At 51.2% G+C, this 14,790-nt stretch overlaps 1 protein-coding gene across 2 annotated transcripts in view; it reads right to left on the bottom strand.

Annotated features, from left to right (window-relative positions):
* Positions 1-14,790, bottom strand: part of xdh (xanthine dehydrogenase) — a 68,985-nt gene that overhangs the window by 27,901 nt on the left and 26,294 nt on the right. For both annotated transcript variants that reach the window (XM_071366792.1, XM_071366793.1), the window contains exons 11-17: positions 13,828-13,979; positions 12,885-12,978; positions 12,358-12,467; positions 11,734-12,081; positions 7,592-7,681; positions 5,344-5,513; positions 5,106-5,232 (exon numbers count right to left, since the gene is read on the bottom strand). In XM_071366792.1, coding sequence (XP_071222893.1) covers positions 5,106-5,232; positions 5,344-5,513; positions 7,592-7,681; positions 11,734-12,081; positions 12,358-12,467; positions 12,885-12,978; positions 13,828-13,979 — 1,091 coding nt within the window. The remainder of the gene's footprint in view (positions 1-5,105; positions 5,233-5,343; positions 5,514-7,591; positions 7,682-11,733; positions 12,082-12,357; positions 12,468-12,884; positions 12,979-13,827; positions 13,980-14,790) is intronic.

Below are 14,790 nucleotides of genomic sequence, written 5' to 3'. Positions count from 1 at the left end.
TAAATAATACAACTCGTATTCTGTTCATCTGAAATAGATTTTCTTCATATCAGAATGTTTCTTTAGACTAAAATAAATAACGGATGTATTGTGACGGTGTATATTACATTTGATTTATTATTTTTTAAATGTAGATGTTCCAAAGGCGCTCATCAGCAGCTTGTATGTGTGGAAGGAGGAGGTCAGGAGGAGGCCAGGAGGAGGTCAGGAGGAGGTCAGGAGGAGGTCAGGAGGAGAACCAGGAGGAGACCAGGAGGAGGTCAGGAGGAGGCCAGGAGGAGGTCAGGAGGAGGTCAGGAGGAGGTCAGGAGGAGGCCAGGAGGAGGTCAGGAGGAGGTCAGGAGGAGGCCAGGAGGAGAACCAGGAGGAGGTCAGGAGGAGGCCAGGAGGAGGCCAGGAGGAGGTCAGGAGGAGGTCAGGAGGAGGCCAGGAGGAGGTCAGGAGGAGGTCAGGAGGAGGTCAGGAGGAGAACCAGTAGGAGGTCAGGAGGAGAACCAGGAGGAGAACCAGGAGGAGGTCAGGAGGAGGTCAGGAGGAGGTCAGGAGGAGAACCAGGAGGAGAACCAGGAGGAGACCAGGAGGAGGCCAGGAGGAGGTCAGGAGGAGGTCAGGAGGAGGCCAGGAGGAGAACCAGGAGGAGGCCAGGAGGAGGTCAGGAGGAGGTCAGGAGGAGGTCAGGAGGAGGTCAGGAGGAGAACCAGGAGGAGGTCAGGAGGAGGCCAGGAGGAGGCCAGGAGGAGGCCAGGAGGAGGTCAGGAGGAGGCCAGGAGGAGAACCAGGAGGAGACCAGGAGGAGGTCAGGAGGAGGCCAGGAGGAGGTCAGGAGGAGGCCAGGAGGAGAACCAGGAGGAGAACCAGGAGGAGACCAGGAGGAGGCCAGGAGGAGGCCAGGAGGAGGTCAGGAGGAGGCCAGGAGGAGAACCAGGAGGAGGCCAGGAGGAGGTCAGGAGGAGGTCAGGAGGAGGTCAGGAGGAGAACCAGGAGGAGGTCAGGAGGAGGTCAGGAGGAGGTCAGGAGGAGAACCAGGAGGAGGTCAGGAGGAGGTCAGGAGGAGGTCAGGAGGAGGTCAGGAGGAGGCCAGGAGGAGGCCAGGAGGAGAACCAGGAGGAGGTCAGGAGGAGGTCAGGAGGAGGCCAGGAGGAGGTCAGGAGGAGAACCAGGAGGAGGTCAGGAGGAGGTCAGGAGGAGGTCAGGAGGAGGCCAGGAGGAGAACCAGGAGGAGAACCAGGAGGAGGTCAGGAGGAGGTCAGGAGGAGGCCAGGAGGAGAACCAGGAGGAGGTCAGGAGGAGGTCAGGAGGAGGCCAGGAGGAGGTCAGGAGGAGGTCAGGAGGAGGTCAGGAGGAGGCCAGGAGGAGGTCAGGAGGAGGCCAGGAGGAGGTCAGGAGGAGGTCAGGAGGAGGCCAGGAGGAGGTCAGGAGGAGGTCAGGAGGAGAACCAGGAGGAGGTCAGGAGGAGGCCAGGAGGAGGTCAGGAGGAGGTCAGGAGGAGGCCAGGAGGAGAACCAGGAGGAGAACCAGGAGGAGACCAGGAGGAGGCCAGGAGGAGGCCAGGAGGAGGCCAGGAGGAGGTCAGGAGGAGGTCAGGAGGAGGCCAGGAGGAGAACCAGGAGGAGGCCAGGAGGAGGTCAGGAGGAGGTCAGGAGGAGGCCAGGAGGAGAACGAGGAGGAGGTCAGGAGGAGGCCAGGAGGAGAACCAGGAGGAGGTCAGGAGGAGGTCAGGAGGAGGTCAGGAGGAGGCCAGGAGGAGAACCAGGAGGAGGTCAGGAGGAGGTCAGGAGGAGGTCAGGAGGAGGCCAGGAGGAGAACCAGGAGGAGGCCAGGAGGAGGTCAGGAGGAGGTCAGGAGGAGGTCAGGAGGAGGCCAGGAGGAGAACCAGGAGGAGGCCAGGAGGAGGTCAGGAGGAGGTCAGGAGGAGGTCAGGAGGAGGTCAGGAGGAGGCCAGGAGGAGAACCAGGAGGAGGTCAGGAGGAGGCCAGGAGGAGAACCAGGAGGAGGCCAGGAGGAGGTCAGGAGGAGGTCAGGAGGAGAACCAGGAGGAGGTCAGGAGGAGGTCAGGAGGAGGTCAGGAGGAGGTCAGGAGGAGGCCAGGAGGAGAACCAGGAGGAGAACCAGGAGGAGAACCAGGAGGAGACCAGGAGGAGGCCAGGAGGAGGCCAGGAGGAGGCCAGGAGGAGAACCAGGAGGAGGTCAGGAGGAGGTCAGGAGGAGGCCAGGAGGAGAACCAGGAGGAGGTCAGGAGGAAGCCAGGAGGAGGTCAGGAGGAGGCCAGGAGGAGAACCAGGAGGAGGTCAGGAGGAAGCCAGGAGGAGGTCAGGAGGAGGCCAGGAGGAGAACCAGGAGGAGAACCAGGAGGAGAACCAGGAGGAGACCAGGAGGAGGCCAGGAGGAGGCCAGGAGGAGGCCAGGAGGAGGTCAGGAGGAGGTCAGGAGGAGAACCAGGAGGAGGTCAGGAGGAGGTCAGGAGGAGGTCAGGAGGAGGTCAGGAGGAGAACCAGGAGGAGGTCAGGAGGAGAACCAGGAGGAGGTCAGGAGGAGAACCAGGAGGAGGTCAGGAGGAGGCCAGGAGGAGGTCAGGAGGAGGTCAGGAGGAGAACCAGGAGGAGGTCAGGAGGAGAACCAGGAGGAGGTCAGGAGGAGGTCAGGAGGAGGTCAGGAGGAGGTCAGGAGGAGGCCAGGAGGAGAACCAGGAGGAGAACCAGGAGGAGGTCAGGAGGAGAACCAGGAGGAGGTCAGGAGGAGACCAGGAGGAGGTCAGGAGGAGGTCAGGAGGAGGTCAGGAGGAGAACCAGGAGGAGATCAGGAGGAGAACCAGGAGGAGGTCAGGAGGAGGCCAGGAGGAGGTCAGAAGGAGAACCAGGAGGAGGTCAGGAGGAGGTCAGGAGGAGGCCAGGAGGAGAACCAGGAGGAGAACCAGGAGGAGACCAGGAGGAGGCCAGGAGGAGGTCAGGAGGAGGTCAGGAGGAGAACCAGGAGGAGGTCAGGAGGAGAACCAGGAGGAGGTCAGGAGGAGGTCAGGAGGAGGTCAGGAGGAGGCCAGGAGGAGAACCAGGAGGAGGTCAGGAGGAAGCCAGGAGGAGGTCAGGAGGAGGCCAGGAGGAGAACCAGGAGGAGAACCAGGAGGAGGCCAGGAGGAGGCCAGGAGGAGGTCAGGAGGAGGTCAGGAGGAGAACCAGGATGAGGTCAGGAGGAGAACCAGGAGGAGGTCAGGAGGAGGTCAGGAGGAGGTCAGGAGGAGGTCAGGAGGAGAACCAGGAGGAGGTCAGGAGGAGAACCAGGAGGAGGCCAGGAGGAGGTCAGGAGGAGGTCAGGAGGAGGCCAGGAGGAGGTCAGGAGGAGGTCAGGAGGAGAACCAGGAGGAGGTCAGGAGGAGAACCAGGAGGAGGTCAGGAGGAGGTCAGGAGGAGGTCAGGAGGAGGCCAGGAGGAGAACCAGGAGGAGAACCAGGAGGAGGTCAGGAGGAGAACCAGGAGGAGGTCAGGAGGAGACCAGGAGGAGGTCAGGAGGAGGTCAGGAGGAGGTCAGGAGGAGAACCAGGAGGAGGTCAGGAGGAGACCAGGAGGAGGTCAGGAGGAGGCCAGGAGGAGGTCAGGAGGAGGTCAGGAGGAGGCCAGGAGGAGGTCAGGAGGAGGTCAGGAGGAGGCCAGGAGGAGAACCAGGAGGAGGTCAGGAGGAGAACCAGGAGGAGGTCAGGAGGAGGTCAGGAGGAGGTCAGGAGGAGGTCAGGAGGAGGCCAGGAGGAGGTCAGGAGGATGCCAGGAGGAGAACCAGGAGGAGGTCAGGAGGAGGTCAGGAGGAGGCCAGGGGGAGGTCAGGAGGAGGTCAGGAGGAGGTCAGGAGGAGGCCAGGAGGAGAACCAGGAGGAGGTCAGGAGGAGAACCAGGAGGAGGTCAGGAGGAGGTCAGGAGGAGGTCAGGAGGAGGCCAGGAGGAGAACCAGGAGGAGGTCAGGAGGAGAACCAGGAGGAGGTCAGGAGGAGGCCAGGAGGAGGTCAGGAGGAGGTCAGGAGGAGGTCAGGAGGAGGCCAGGAGGAGGTCAGGAGGAGGTCAGGAGGAGGCCAGGAGGAGAACCAGGAGGAGGCCAGGAGGAGAACCAGGAGGAGGTCAGGAGGAGAACCAGGAGGAGGTCAGGAGGAGACCAGGAGGAGGTCAGGAGGAGGTCAGGAGGAGGTCAGGAGGAGAACCAGGAGGAGGCCAGGAGGAGGTCAGGAGGAGGTCAGGAGGAGGTCAGGAGGAGGTCAGGAGGAGAACCAGGAGGCGGTCAGGAGGAGGTCAGGAGGAGGTCAGGAGGAGAACCAGGAGGAGACCAGGAGGAGGTCAGGAGGAGGCCAGGAGGAGGCCAGGAGGAGGCCAGGAGGAGGTCAGGAGGAGGTCAGGAGGAGAACCAGGAGGAGAACCAGGAGGAGGTCAGGAGGAGGTCAGGAGGAGACCAGGAGGAGGTCAGGAGGAGGTCAGGAGGAGGCCAGGAGGAGGTCAGAAGGAGGTCAGAAGGAGGTCAGGAGGTCAGGAGGAGAACCAGGAGGAGGTCAGGAGGAGGCCAGGAGGAGGCCAGGAGGAGAACCAGAAGGAGGCCAGGAGGAGAGCCAGGAGGAGACCCAGAAGGAGGCCAGGAGGAGAACCAGGAGGAGGCCAGGAGGAGAACCAGGAGGAGGCCAGGAGGAGAACCAGGAGGAGGTCAGGAGGAGTTTAGGAGGAGACCAGGAGGATGCCAGGAGGATGCCAGGAGGAGGACCAGGTGGAGGCCAGGAGGAGGCCAGGAGAAGGCCAGGAGGAGTTTAGGAGGAGGCCAGGAGGAGGCCAGGAAGAGTTTAGGAGGAGGCCAGGAAGAGGCCAGGAGGAGGCCAGGAGGAGGACAGGAAGAGGTCAGGAAGAGGTCAGGAGGAGGCCAGGAGGAGGACAGGAAGAGGTCAGGAAGAGGTCAGGAAGAGGTCAGGAGGAGGCCAAGAAATGCTAAATGTGTTTGTATTAATTAAAGGTCAATTACCGTGAGACCGGCAGTTATTTACATGACAGTTACCGGCTGACAAAATGACATGACCACCACAGCCCTATCCTCGCTGCACAATCACACACACACACAGACACACACACAAACAAACACAGACTGACCTTGCCATCAGCGAGGACAGTCTCATCGTAGACGATAGGTCCTGTCTTGTTGCTGCCAGGGATGTCCTTGGCAAACACACACATCACCACACCTGGCATACTCTCTGCCTCCGATGTATCTATAGACCTAATCACACACACAGTTATGCCACAGAGAGTTTAGAATTATCACATATGACACTTCATTGAATTAAAGGGATTTGTGTGTGTGTGTGTGTGTGTGTGTGTGTGTACTAACTGTATGCGTGCGTGGGCCTTGGTGCTGGTTATAAGACAGAGGTACAGTTCGTTCTCGTAGAGAGGGATGTCATCACAGTAAACCGCCTCGCCCGTCGCCTGCTTCATGGCCGAGAGGTGCATCATGGGACGGCCCACCACGTCCTCCTCCTTCTGACCGTCTGGAACCGCCTGGAACATGAAATAAGGTAAGACACACACACACACACACACACACACAGACAGAGTGCATTTGGAAAGTATTCAGACCCCTTTTCTTTTTCCAAAGTTACAGCCTTATTCTAAAATGGATTAAATTGTTTTTTTCCCTTATAATTTACACACAACACCCTATAATGAAAAAAACCTGAAGTATCACATTAATCTAAGCTGTCAGACCCTTTACTAAGTACTTTGTTGAAGCAAGGTGATTACAGCCTCGAGTCTTTTTTGGTACAAGCTTGGCACATCTGTATTTGAGGAGTTTCTCCCATTCTTCTCTGCAGATCTTCTCAAGCTCTGTCAGGTTGGATGGGGAGCGTTGATGCACAGCTATTTTCAGGACTCTCCAGGGATGTTCGATCAGGTTCAAGTCCAGGCTCTGGCTGGGCCACTCAAGGACATTAAGAGACTTGTCCCGAAGCCACTCCAGCGTTGTCTTGGATGTGTGCTTCAGGTCGTTGTCCTGTTGGAAGGTGAACCTTCATCCCAGTCTGAGGTCCTGAGCGCTCTGGAGCAGGTTTTCATCAAGGATCTCACTGTACTTTGCTCCGTTCATCTTTCCCTCGATCCTGACTAGTCAGTCCCTGCCGCTGAAAAACATCCCCACAGCATGATGCTGCCACCACCATGCTTCACCGTAGGGATTGTGCCAGGTTTCCTCCAGACGTGACGCTTGGCATTCAGGCCAAAATCTTGGTTTCATCAGACCAGATAATCTTGTTTCTCAGGAGTGGCTTACGTCTGGTCACCATAAAGGCCTGATTGGTGGAGTGCTGCAGAGATGGTTGTCCTTCTGGAAGGTTCTCCCATCTCCACAGAGGAACTATAGAGCTCTGTCAGAGTGACCATCGGGTTCTGGGTCACCTCCCTGACCAAGGTCCTTCTCTCCGATTGCTCAGTTTGGCCAGGCGGCCAGCTGTAGGAAGAGTCTTGGTGGTTCCAAACTTCTTCAATGCTGCATAAATTATTTGGTACCCTTCCCCAGATCTGTGCCTCAACACTATCCTGTCGTCTTGGTGCTCTACGTACGGCTTGGTTTTTGCTCTGACATGTACTGTCAACTGTGGGACCTTATATAGACAGGTGTGTGCCTTTCCAAATCATGTCCAATCAATTGAATTTCCCACAGGTGGACTCCAATCAAGTTGTAGAAACATCTCAAGGATGATAAATGAAAACAGGATGCACCAGAGATTAATTTCGAGGCTCATAGCAAAGGGTCTGAAAACTTTTACATTTTTTAAATAAATTTGCTAACATTTCTAAGAACCTGTTTTCACTTAGTCATTATGGGGTATTGCGATGTCATTATGGGGTATTGCGATGTCATTATGGGGTATTGCTATGTCATTATGGGGTATTGCTATGTCATTATGGGGTATTGCTATGTCATTATGGGGTATTGCTATGTCATTATGGGGTATTGCGATGTCATTATGGGGTATTGCAATGTCATTATGGGGTATTGCAATGTCATTATGGGGTATTGCGATGTCATTATGGGGTATTGTGATGTCATTATGGGGTATTGCAATGTCATTATGGGGTATTGCGATGTCATTATGGGGTATTGCGATGTCATTATGGGGTATTGCGATGTCATTATGGGGTATTGCGATGTCATTATGGGGTATTGCGATGTCATTATGGGGTATTGCGATGTCATTATGGGGTATTGCGATGTCATTATGGGGTATTGCGATGTCATTATGGGGTATTGTGATGTCATTATGGGGTATTGGGATGTCATTATGGGGTATTGTGATGTCATTATGGGGTATTGTGTGTAGATTGATGAGGGGTGAAAAACTATTGAATCCGTTTTAGAATAAGGCTGTAACGTAACAAAATGGAGAAAAAGTATTGGTCTGAATACTTTCCGAACGAGCTGTAGGTTTCCATCATGCATAGGGTTGCAAAAATCTGATACATTTCCACAAATTCTCTATATTTCCAGAAATCCTGTTTGGAGGTAGGGAAAGTTACCAGGATTTGCAACCCAATGCCTACCGTTCCTTACCTCAAAGTCCCTCAGTTTAAAGTCTTACCTGGAAAATCTGGACACTGGAAGGGGACGTATGGTGGTAGATCTCTGTAGCACTGACGTAGTCAGCCCTGACACCCTCTATATATGCACCCTGTAGAGAGAGATATAATCAGCCCTGACACCCTCTATATATGCACCCTGTAGAGAGAGATATAATCAGCCCTGACACCCTCTATATATGCACCCTGTAGAGAGAGATATAATCAGCCCTGACACCCTCTATATATGCACCCTGTAGAGAGAGATATAATCAGCCCTGACACCCTCTATATATGCACCCTGTAGAGAGAGATATAATCAGCCCTGACACCCTCTATATATGCACCCTGCAGAGAGAGATGTAGTCAGCCCTGACACCCTCTATATATGCACCCTGCAGAGATATAGTCAGCCCTGACACCCTCTATATATGCACCCTGTAGAGAGATATAGTCAGCCCTGACACCCTCTATATATGCACCCTGTAGAGAGATATAATCAGCCCTGACACCCTCTATATATGCACCCTGTAGAGAGAGATATAATCAACCCTGACACCCTCTATATATGCACCCTGTAGAGAGAGATATAGTCAGCCCTGACACCCTCTATATATGCACCCTGTAGAGAGAGATATAGTCAGTCCTGACACCCTCTATATATGCACCCTGTAGAGAGAGATATAGTCAGTCCTGACACCCTCTATATATGCACCCTGTAGAGAGAGATAGTCAGCCCTGACACCCTCTATATATGCACCCTGCAGAGATATAGTCAGCCCTGACACCCTCTATATATGCACCCTGTAGAGAGATATAGTCAGCCCTGACACCCTCTAATATGCACCCTGCAGAGATATATAATCAGCCCTGACACCCTCTATATATGCACCCTGTAGAGAGAGATATAATCAGCCCTGACACCCTCTATATATGCACCCTGTAGAGAGATAGTCAGCCCTGACACCCTCTATATATGCACCCTGTAGAGAGAGATATAGTCAGTCCTGACACCCTCTATATATGCAACCTGTAGAGAGAGATATAGCCAGATACACCCTCTATATATGCACCCTGTAGAGAGAGATATAGCCAGATACACCCTCTATATATGCACCCTGTAGAGAGAGATATAGTCAGTCCTGACACCCTCTATATATGCACCCTGTAGAGAGAGATATAGCCAGATACACCCTCTATATATGCACCCTGTAGAGAGAGATATAGCCAGATACACCCTCTATATATGCACCCTGTAGAGAGAGAGATAGTCAGATACACCCTCTATATATGCACCCTGTAGAGAGATAGTCAGCCCTGACACCCTCTATATATGCACCCTGTAGAGATGTAGTCAGCCCTGACACCCTCTATATATGCACCCTGTAGAGAGAGATATAGCCAGATACACCCTCTATATATGCACCCTGTAGAGAGAGATATAGCCAGATACACCCTCTATATATGCACCCTGTAGAGAGAGATATAGCCAGATACACCCTCTATATATGCACCCTGTAGAGAGAGATATAGCCAGATACACCCTCTATATATGCAGCCTGTAGAGAGATATATAGCCAGATACACCCTCTATATATGCACCCTGTAGAGAGAGATATAGCCAGATACACCCTCTATATATGCACCCTGTAGAGAGAGATATAGCCAGATACACCCTCTATATATGCACCCTGTAGAGAGAGATAGCCAGATACACCCTCTATATATGCACCCTGTAGAGAGAGATAGTCAGATACACCCTCTATATATGCACCCTGTAGAGAGAGATAGTCAGATACACCCTCTATACAGTGGCAAAAAAAAGTATGTGAACCCTTTAGAATTACCTGAATTTCTGCATAAATTGGTCATAAAATTTGATCTGATCTTCATCTAAGTCACAACAATTGACAATTGACAAACGCAGTCTGTTTAAACTAATAACTAATAACACACAAACAATTATACGTTTTCAGGTCTTTATTGAACACACCGTGTAAACATTCACAGTGCAGGGTGGGAAAAGTATGTGAACCCTTGGATTTAATAACTGGTTGACCCTCCTTTGGCAGCAATAACCTCAACCAAACGTTTTCTGTAGTTGCGGATCAGACCTGCACAACGGTCAGGAGGAATTTTGGACCATTCATCTTTACAAAACTGTTTCAGTTCAGCAATATTGTTGGGATGTCTGGTGTGAATTGTTCTCTCGAGGTCATGCCACAGCATCTCAATCAGGTTGAGGTCAGGACTCTGACTGGGCCACTCCAGAAGGCGTATTTTCTTCTGTTGAAGCCATTCTGTTGTTGACTTCTGTGTTTTGGGTCATTGTCCTGTTGCATCACACAACTTCTGTTGAGCTTCAATTGGCGGGCAGATAACCTTACATTCTCCTGCAAAATGTCTTGATAAACTTGGGAATTCATTTTTCCCCTCGATGATAGCAAGCTGTCCAGGCCCTGAGGCAGCAAAGCAGCCCCAAACCATGATGCTCCCTCCACCATACTTTATGGTGAACTTTCTCCATTTATAGACCATTTGTCTGACCGTGGATTGATGAACATCAAGACTTTTAGAGATACTTTTGTAACCCTTTCCAGCTTTATGCAAGTCAACAATTCTTAATCTTAGGTCTTCTGAGATCTCTTTTGTTCGAGGCATGGTTCACATCAGGCAATGCTTCTTGTGAATACCAAACTTTTGTGAGTGTTTTTTTATAGGGCAAGGCAGCTCTAACCAACATCTCCAATCTCGTCTCAATGATTGGACTCCAGGTCAGCTGGCCCCTGACTCCAATTAGCTTTTGGAGAAGTCATTAGCCTCGGGGTTCACATACTTTTTCCAACCTACACTGTGAATGTTGAAATGATGTATTCAATATAGTCAAGAAAAATACAATAATTTGTGTGTTATTAGAAATTTATGCAGAAATACAGATAATTCCAAAGGGTTCAAATACTATTTCTTGCCACTGTAGATCTATACTATAGAGAGATATAGATGATAATACCGATGATCTGGTGCTTCTGTTCCCAACCAAGGAGGGCCTACAGCATCACCCAGATCTTCTACACAGATTCTGCCAGACCTGGGCCCTGACAATAAATCCCAGTAAGACAACAATAATGGTGTTCTCAAAAAAATGGGACAAACACCAAATTGAGACTTTGCACTTACTCAAAATTATGCCCCCCCAAAAATCTCCTCTGTACACAAAGTAAAACACCAAGTAATGCATGAATTAAAATCTAGAAAACAGACGTTAAATTCTACAACCACCTAAATGGAAGCAATTCCCAAAACCTTTCATAACAAACTCATCACCGGCTGGTTCTGGGGCTCTGTACACAAACAGACCCCACAGAGGCCCAGGACAGCAACACAATTAGACCCAACAGAATCACGACAAATAAAAATATAATTACTTGACACATTGGAAAGAATTAACAAAAACTAGAGTGCTTTTTGGCCCTAAACAGAGAGTACACAGTGGCAGAATACCTGACCACTGTGACTGACCCAAACTTATGGCAGGCTTTGACTATGTTCAGACTCAGTGAGCGTAGCCTTGCTATTGAGAAAGGCCGCCGTCAGCAGACATGGCTCTCAAGAGAAGACAGGCTATGTGCACACTGCCCACAAAATGAGGTGGAAACTGAGCAGCACTTCCTGCCAAACATATGACACATATTTCCCTCAGATTACACAGACCCACAAAGAATTCAAAAACAAATACAATTTTGATAATCTCCCATATCTACTGGGTGAAAAACCAAAGTTTGCCATCACAGCAGCAAGATTTGTGACCTGTTGCCACAAGAAAAGGGCAACCAGTGAAGAACAAACACCATTGTAAATACAACCCATATTTATGTTTATTTATTTTCCCTTTTGTACATCATTACAACACTGTATAAAGACATATATATACGAAATGTCTCAATTCCTCTGGAACTTACTTTGAGTCTAATGTTTACTGTTCATTTTTTGTTGTTTATTTCACTTCTGTTTATTATCTATTTCACTTGCTTTGGCAATGTTAACATATGTTTCCCATTCCAATAAAGCTCTACAAATTGAATTTAATTGCGAGGGAGCGAAGTTACACTGTTCTTGAAACCAATAGTAATGTGTTATGTATGAAAATAATGATGATGTTTCTCACCTCACTGGCTAGTTTCTGTTGTACAGTCAGGTAAAACTTGTAAAACAGGCTGAGGGTCAGAGTTCGTCGGTAGGTCACCATGCCACCCGGCGCAGAGGGGTGAAGGGTCATCTCCTCAGCCAATGAGGAACAAGCATCCTGCAGAAGCTCTTCCCCCCACTGTTTTCCCAGAAGTCTGCTGGCTGTGTTCTTGGCCATGACAGTAGTAGCAGCCATCCCTCCGTAACTAAGGGCCAGGTGCTTGACGACGGTTGACCCCTCGGCGAATGTCACACTCATCCCGGACGTCACAATGCTGATGTCATCCTCACGACGAGGAGACTGCTTATAGGCAGCAAAGTACTGACCCTAAACCACACACACACACACAAAGATAGACACAGAATGTGATTCTACAAGTTGCTATAGTTGCTATTCTACTGTGAATGCTGTGTGTGTGTGTGTGTGTGTGTGGTGTGTGGTGTGTGGTGTGTGTGGTGTGTGGTGTGTGTGTGGGTGTGTGTGTGTTGTGGTGTGTGGTGTGTGTGTGTGTGTGTGTGTGTGTGTGTGTGTGTGTGTGTGTGTGTGTGTGTGTGTGTGTGTGTGTGTGGTGTGTGTGTGTGGTGTGTGGTGTGTGTGTATGACCTTCTTGGTGTACGGGATCAGGACACATAGAAGAACCTCCTCAGGTGTCAGGATGGTCCTTCTGTAACCTGGGAAGAACTTCTCATCCATCACAACCACACGCTCACCACCTAGAGACAGAGACAGAGACAGAGACAGACAGACAGACAGAGACAGAGACAGAGAGAGAGAGACGGAGACGGAGAGGGAGAGAGAGAGACGGAGAGAGAGAGAGAGAGACGGAGACAGAGACAGAGACAGAGGAGAGAGACGAAAAAAAGACAATATTTAAATAAATATGTAAGGAACTAAGGAGACTTTGACATGCTTGTGTTTTATGTGAATGGTCACGTGACATTTCCACTGTCTGTCCCAGTTTAACCCCTGGTGAGAAGTGTCAAAGACCAACAGGCATTTTTTGTGACCTACCTTTGGAGTTGAAACGATACTTTCACTCACACCATAAAAATGGACATAAAACAAGGAGGCTGAGATGCAAAAAGACAATATACTTAATCCATGCTGTAAAAAAAGCAGAAGTGATTTACCTTTGGACATGAGTTTGAGCTTGCAGCCAGCAGCCATAAAGACCGGGTTGAGGTCGGAAATGGGGCTGGCAGTCATGATGTTACCTCCAATGGCCTGAAGGAGACACACACACACATATATTTTAGAGACCATACAGGTGCTTGTATTGCATATCTGTTGCATATGTGTGTGTGTGTGTGTATACCGAATGTGTGTGTGTATGTGTGTGTGTGTGTGTGTGTGTATACCGAATGTGTGTGTGTGTGTGTGTATACCGAATGTGTGTGTGTGTGTGTGTGTGTATACCGAATGTGTGTGTGTGTGTGTGTGTGTATACCGAATGTGTGTGTGTGTGTGTGTATACCAAATGTGTGTGTGTGTGTGTGTATACCGAATGTGTGTGTGTGTGTGTGTATACCGAATGTGTGTGTGTGTGTGTGTGTATACCGAATGTGTGTGTGTGTGTGTGTATACCAAATGTGTGTGTGTGTGTGTGTATACCAAATGTGTGTGTGTGTGTGTGTATACCGAATGTGTGTGTGTGTGTGTGTGTATACCGAATGTGTGTGTGTGTGTGTGTGTGTGTGTACCGAATGTGTGTGTGTGTGTGTGTGTGTGTGTACCGAATGTGTGTGTGTGTGTGTGTGTGTGTGTACCGAATGTGTGTGTGTGTGTGTGTGTGTGTGTACCGAATGTGTGTGTGTGTGTGTGTGTGTGTGTGTGTGTGTGTGTGTGTGTGTGTGTGTGTGTGTGTGTGTGTGTGTGTGTGTGTGTATACCGAATGTGTGTGTGTGTGTGTGTGGATACCGAATGTGTGTGTGTGTGTGTGTGTGGATACCGAATGTGTGTGTGTGGATACCGAATGTGTGTGTGTGGATACCGAATGTGTGTGTGTGGATACCGAATGTGTGTGTGTGTGTGTGTGTGTGTGTGTGTGTGTGTGTGTGTGTGTGTAATACGTACTGCCACGTTGCGTATCTGCAGTCCAGCGAACCAGCGGAGTTGCTCCAGTACAGCGGTGAAGACTTCAGTCTGGTAGGAGGGCAGTTTAACCAGCGCTGCCTTCAGCACATCACCCAGCAGGGTCAGGGAACAGGACGCTCCAAATACTATACCTACAACACACATACATGTCACACACACACACACACACACACACACACACACACACACACACACACACACACACACACACACACACACACACACACACACACACACACACACACACACACACACACACGTAACATGTGCAAGGCGGCCCTTTAAACTCCAAACTCAGTGCAAGGCATTGACATGACTTGTGCATGCGTGTTTCTACCTTATACTGCCAGCTAACAGACGCAGAAGGGCAGGCAGAGAGCTTCACTACCTTTCAGTGAAGGAGGACAGGCAGGAGGACAGGTAGGAGGATAGGCAGGAGGACAGGTAGGAGGACAGGTAGGAGGACAGGCAGGAGGATAGGCAGGAGGCCAGGCAGGAGGACAGGCAGGAGGACAGGTAGGAGGACAGGCAGGAGGACAGGCAGGAGAACAGGCAGGAGGTCAGGCAGGAGGACATGCAGGAGAACAGGCAGGAGGATAGGCAGGAGGATAGGCAGGAGGATAGAAAGGAGGATAGGCAGGCGAACAGGCAGGAGGATAGGCAGGAGGACAGGCAGGACAGGCAGGTGAACAGGCAGGAGGACAGGCAGGAGGACAGGCAGGTGGACAGGCAGGAGGATAGGCAGGAGGATAGGCAGGAGGATAGGCAGGAGGACAGGCAGGAGGACAGGCAGGAGGACAGGCAGGAGGACAGGCAGGAGGATAGACAGGAGGATAGGCAGGAGGATGGGCAGGAGGATGGGCAGGAGGATGGGCAGGAGGATGGGCAGGAGGACGGGCAGGAGGATAGGCAGGAGGATAGGCAGAGCTCGCTCCTGTTTGT

The sequence above is a fragment of the Salvelinus alpinus genome, chromosome 25 (assembly GCF_045679555.1).
Source record: "Salvelinus alpinus chromosome 25, SLU_Salpinus.1, whole genome shotgun sequence".
Taxonomy (NCBI): domain Eukaryota; kingdom Metazoa; phylum Chordata; class Actinopteri; order Salmoniformes; family Salmonidae; genus Salvelinus; species Salvelinus alpinus.
Note: the sequence above shows the minus strand (reverse complement) of the source record. Positions and strands in the feature narration are given on the sequence as shown.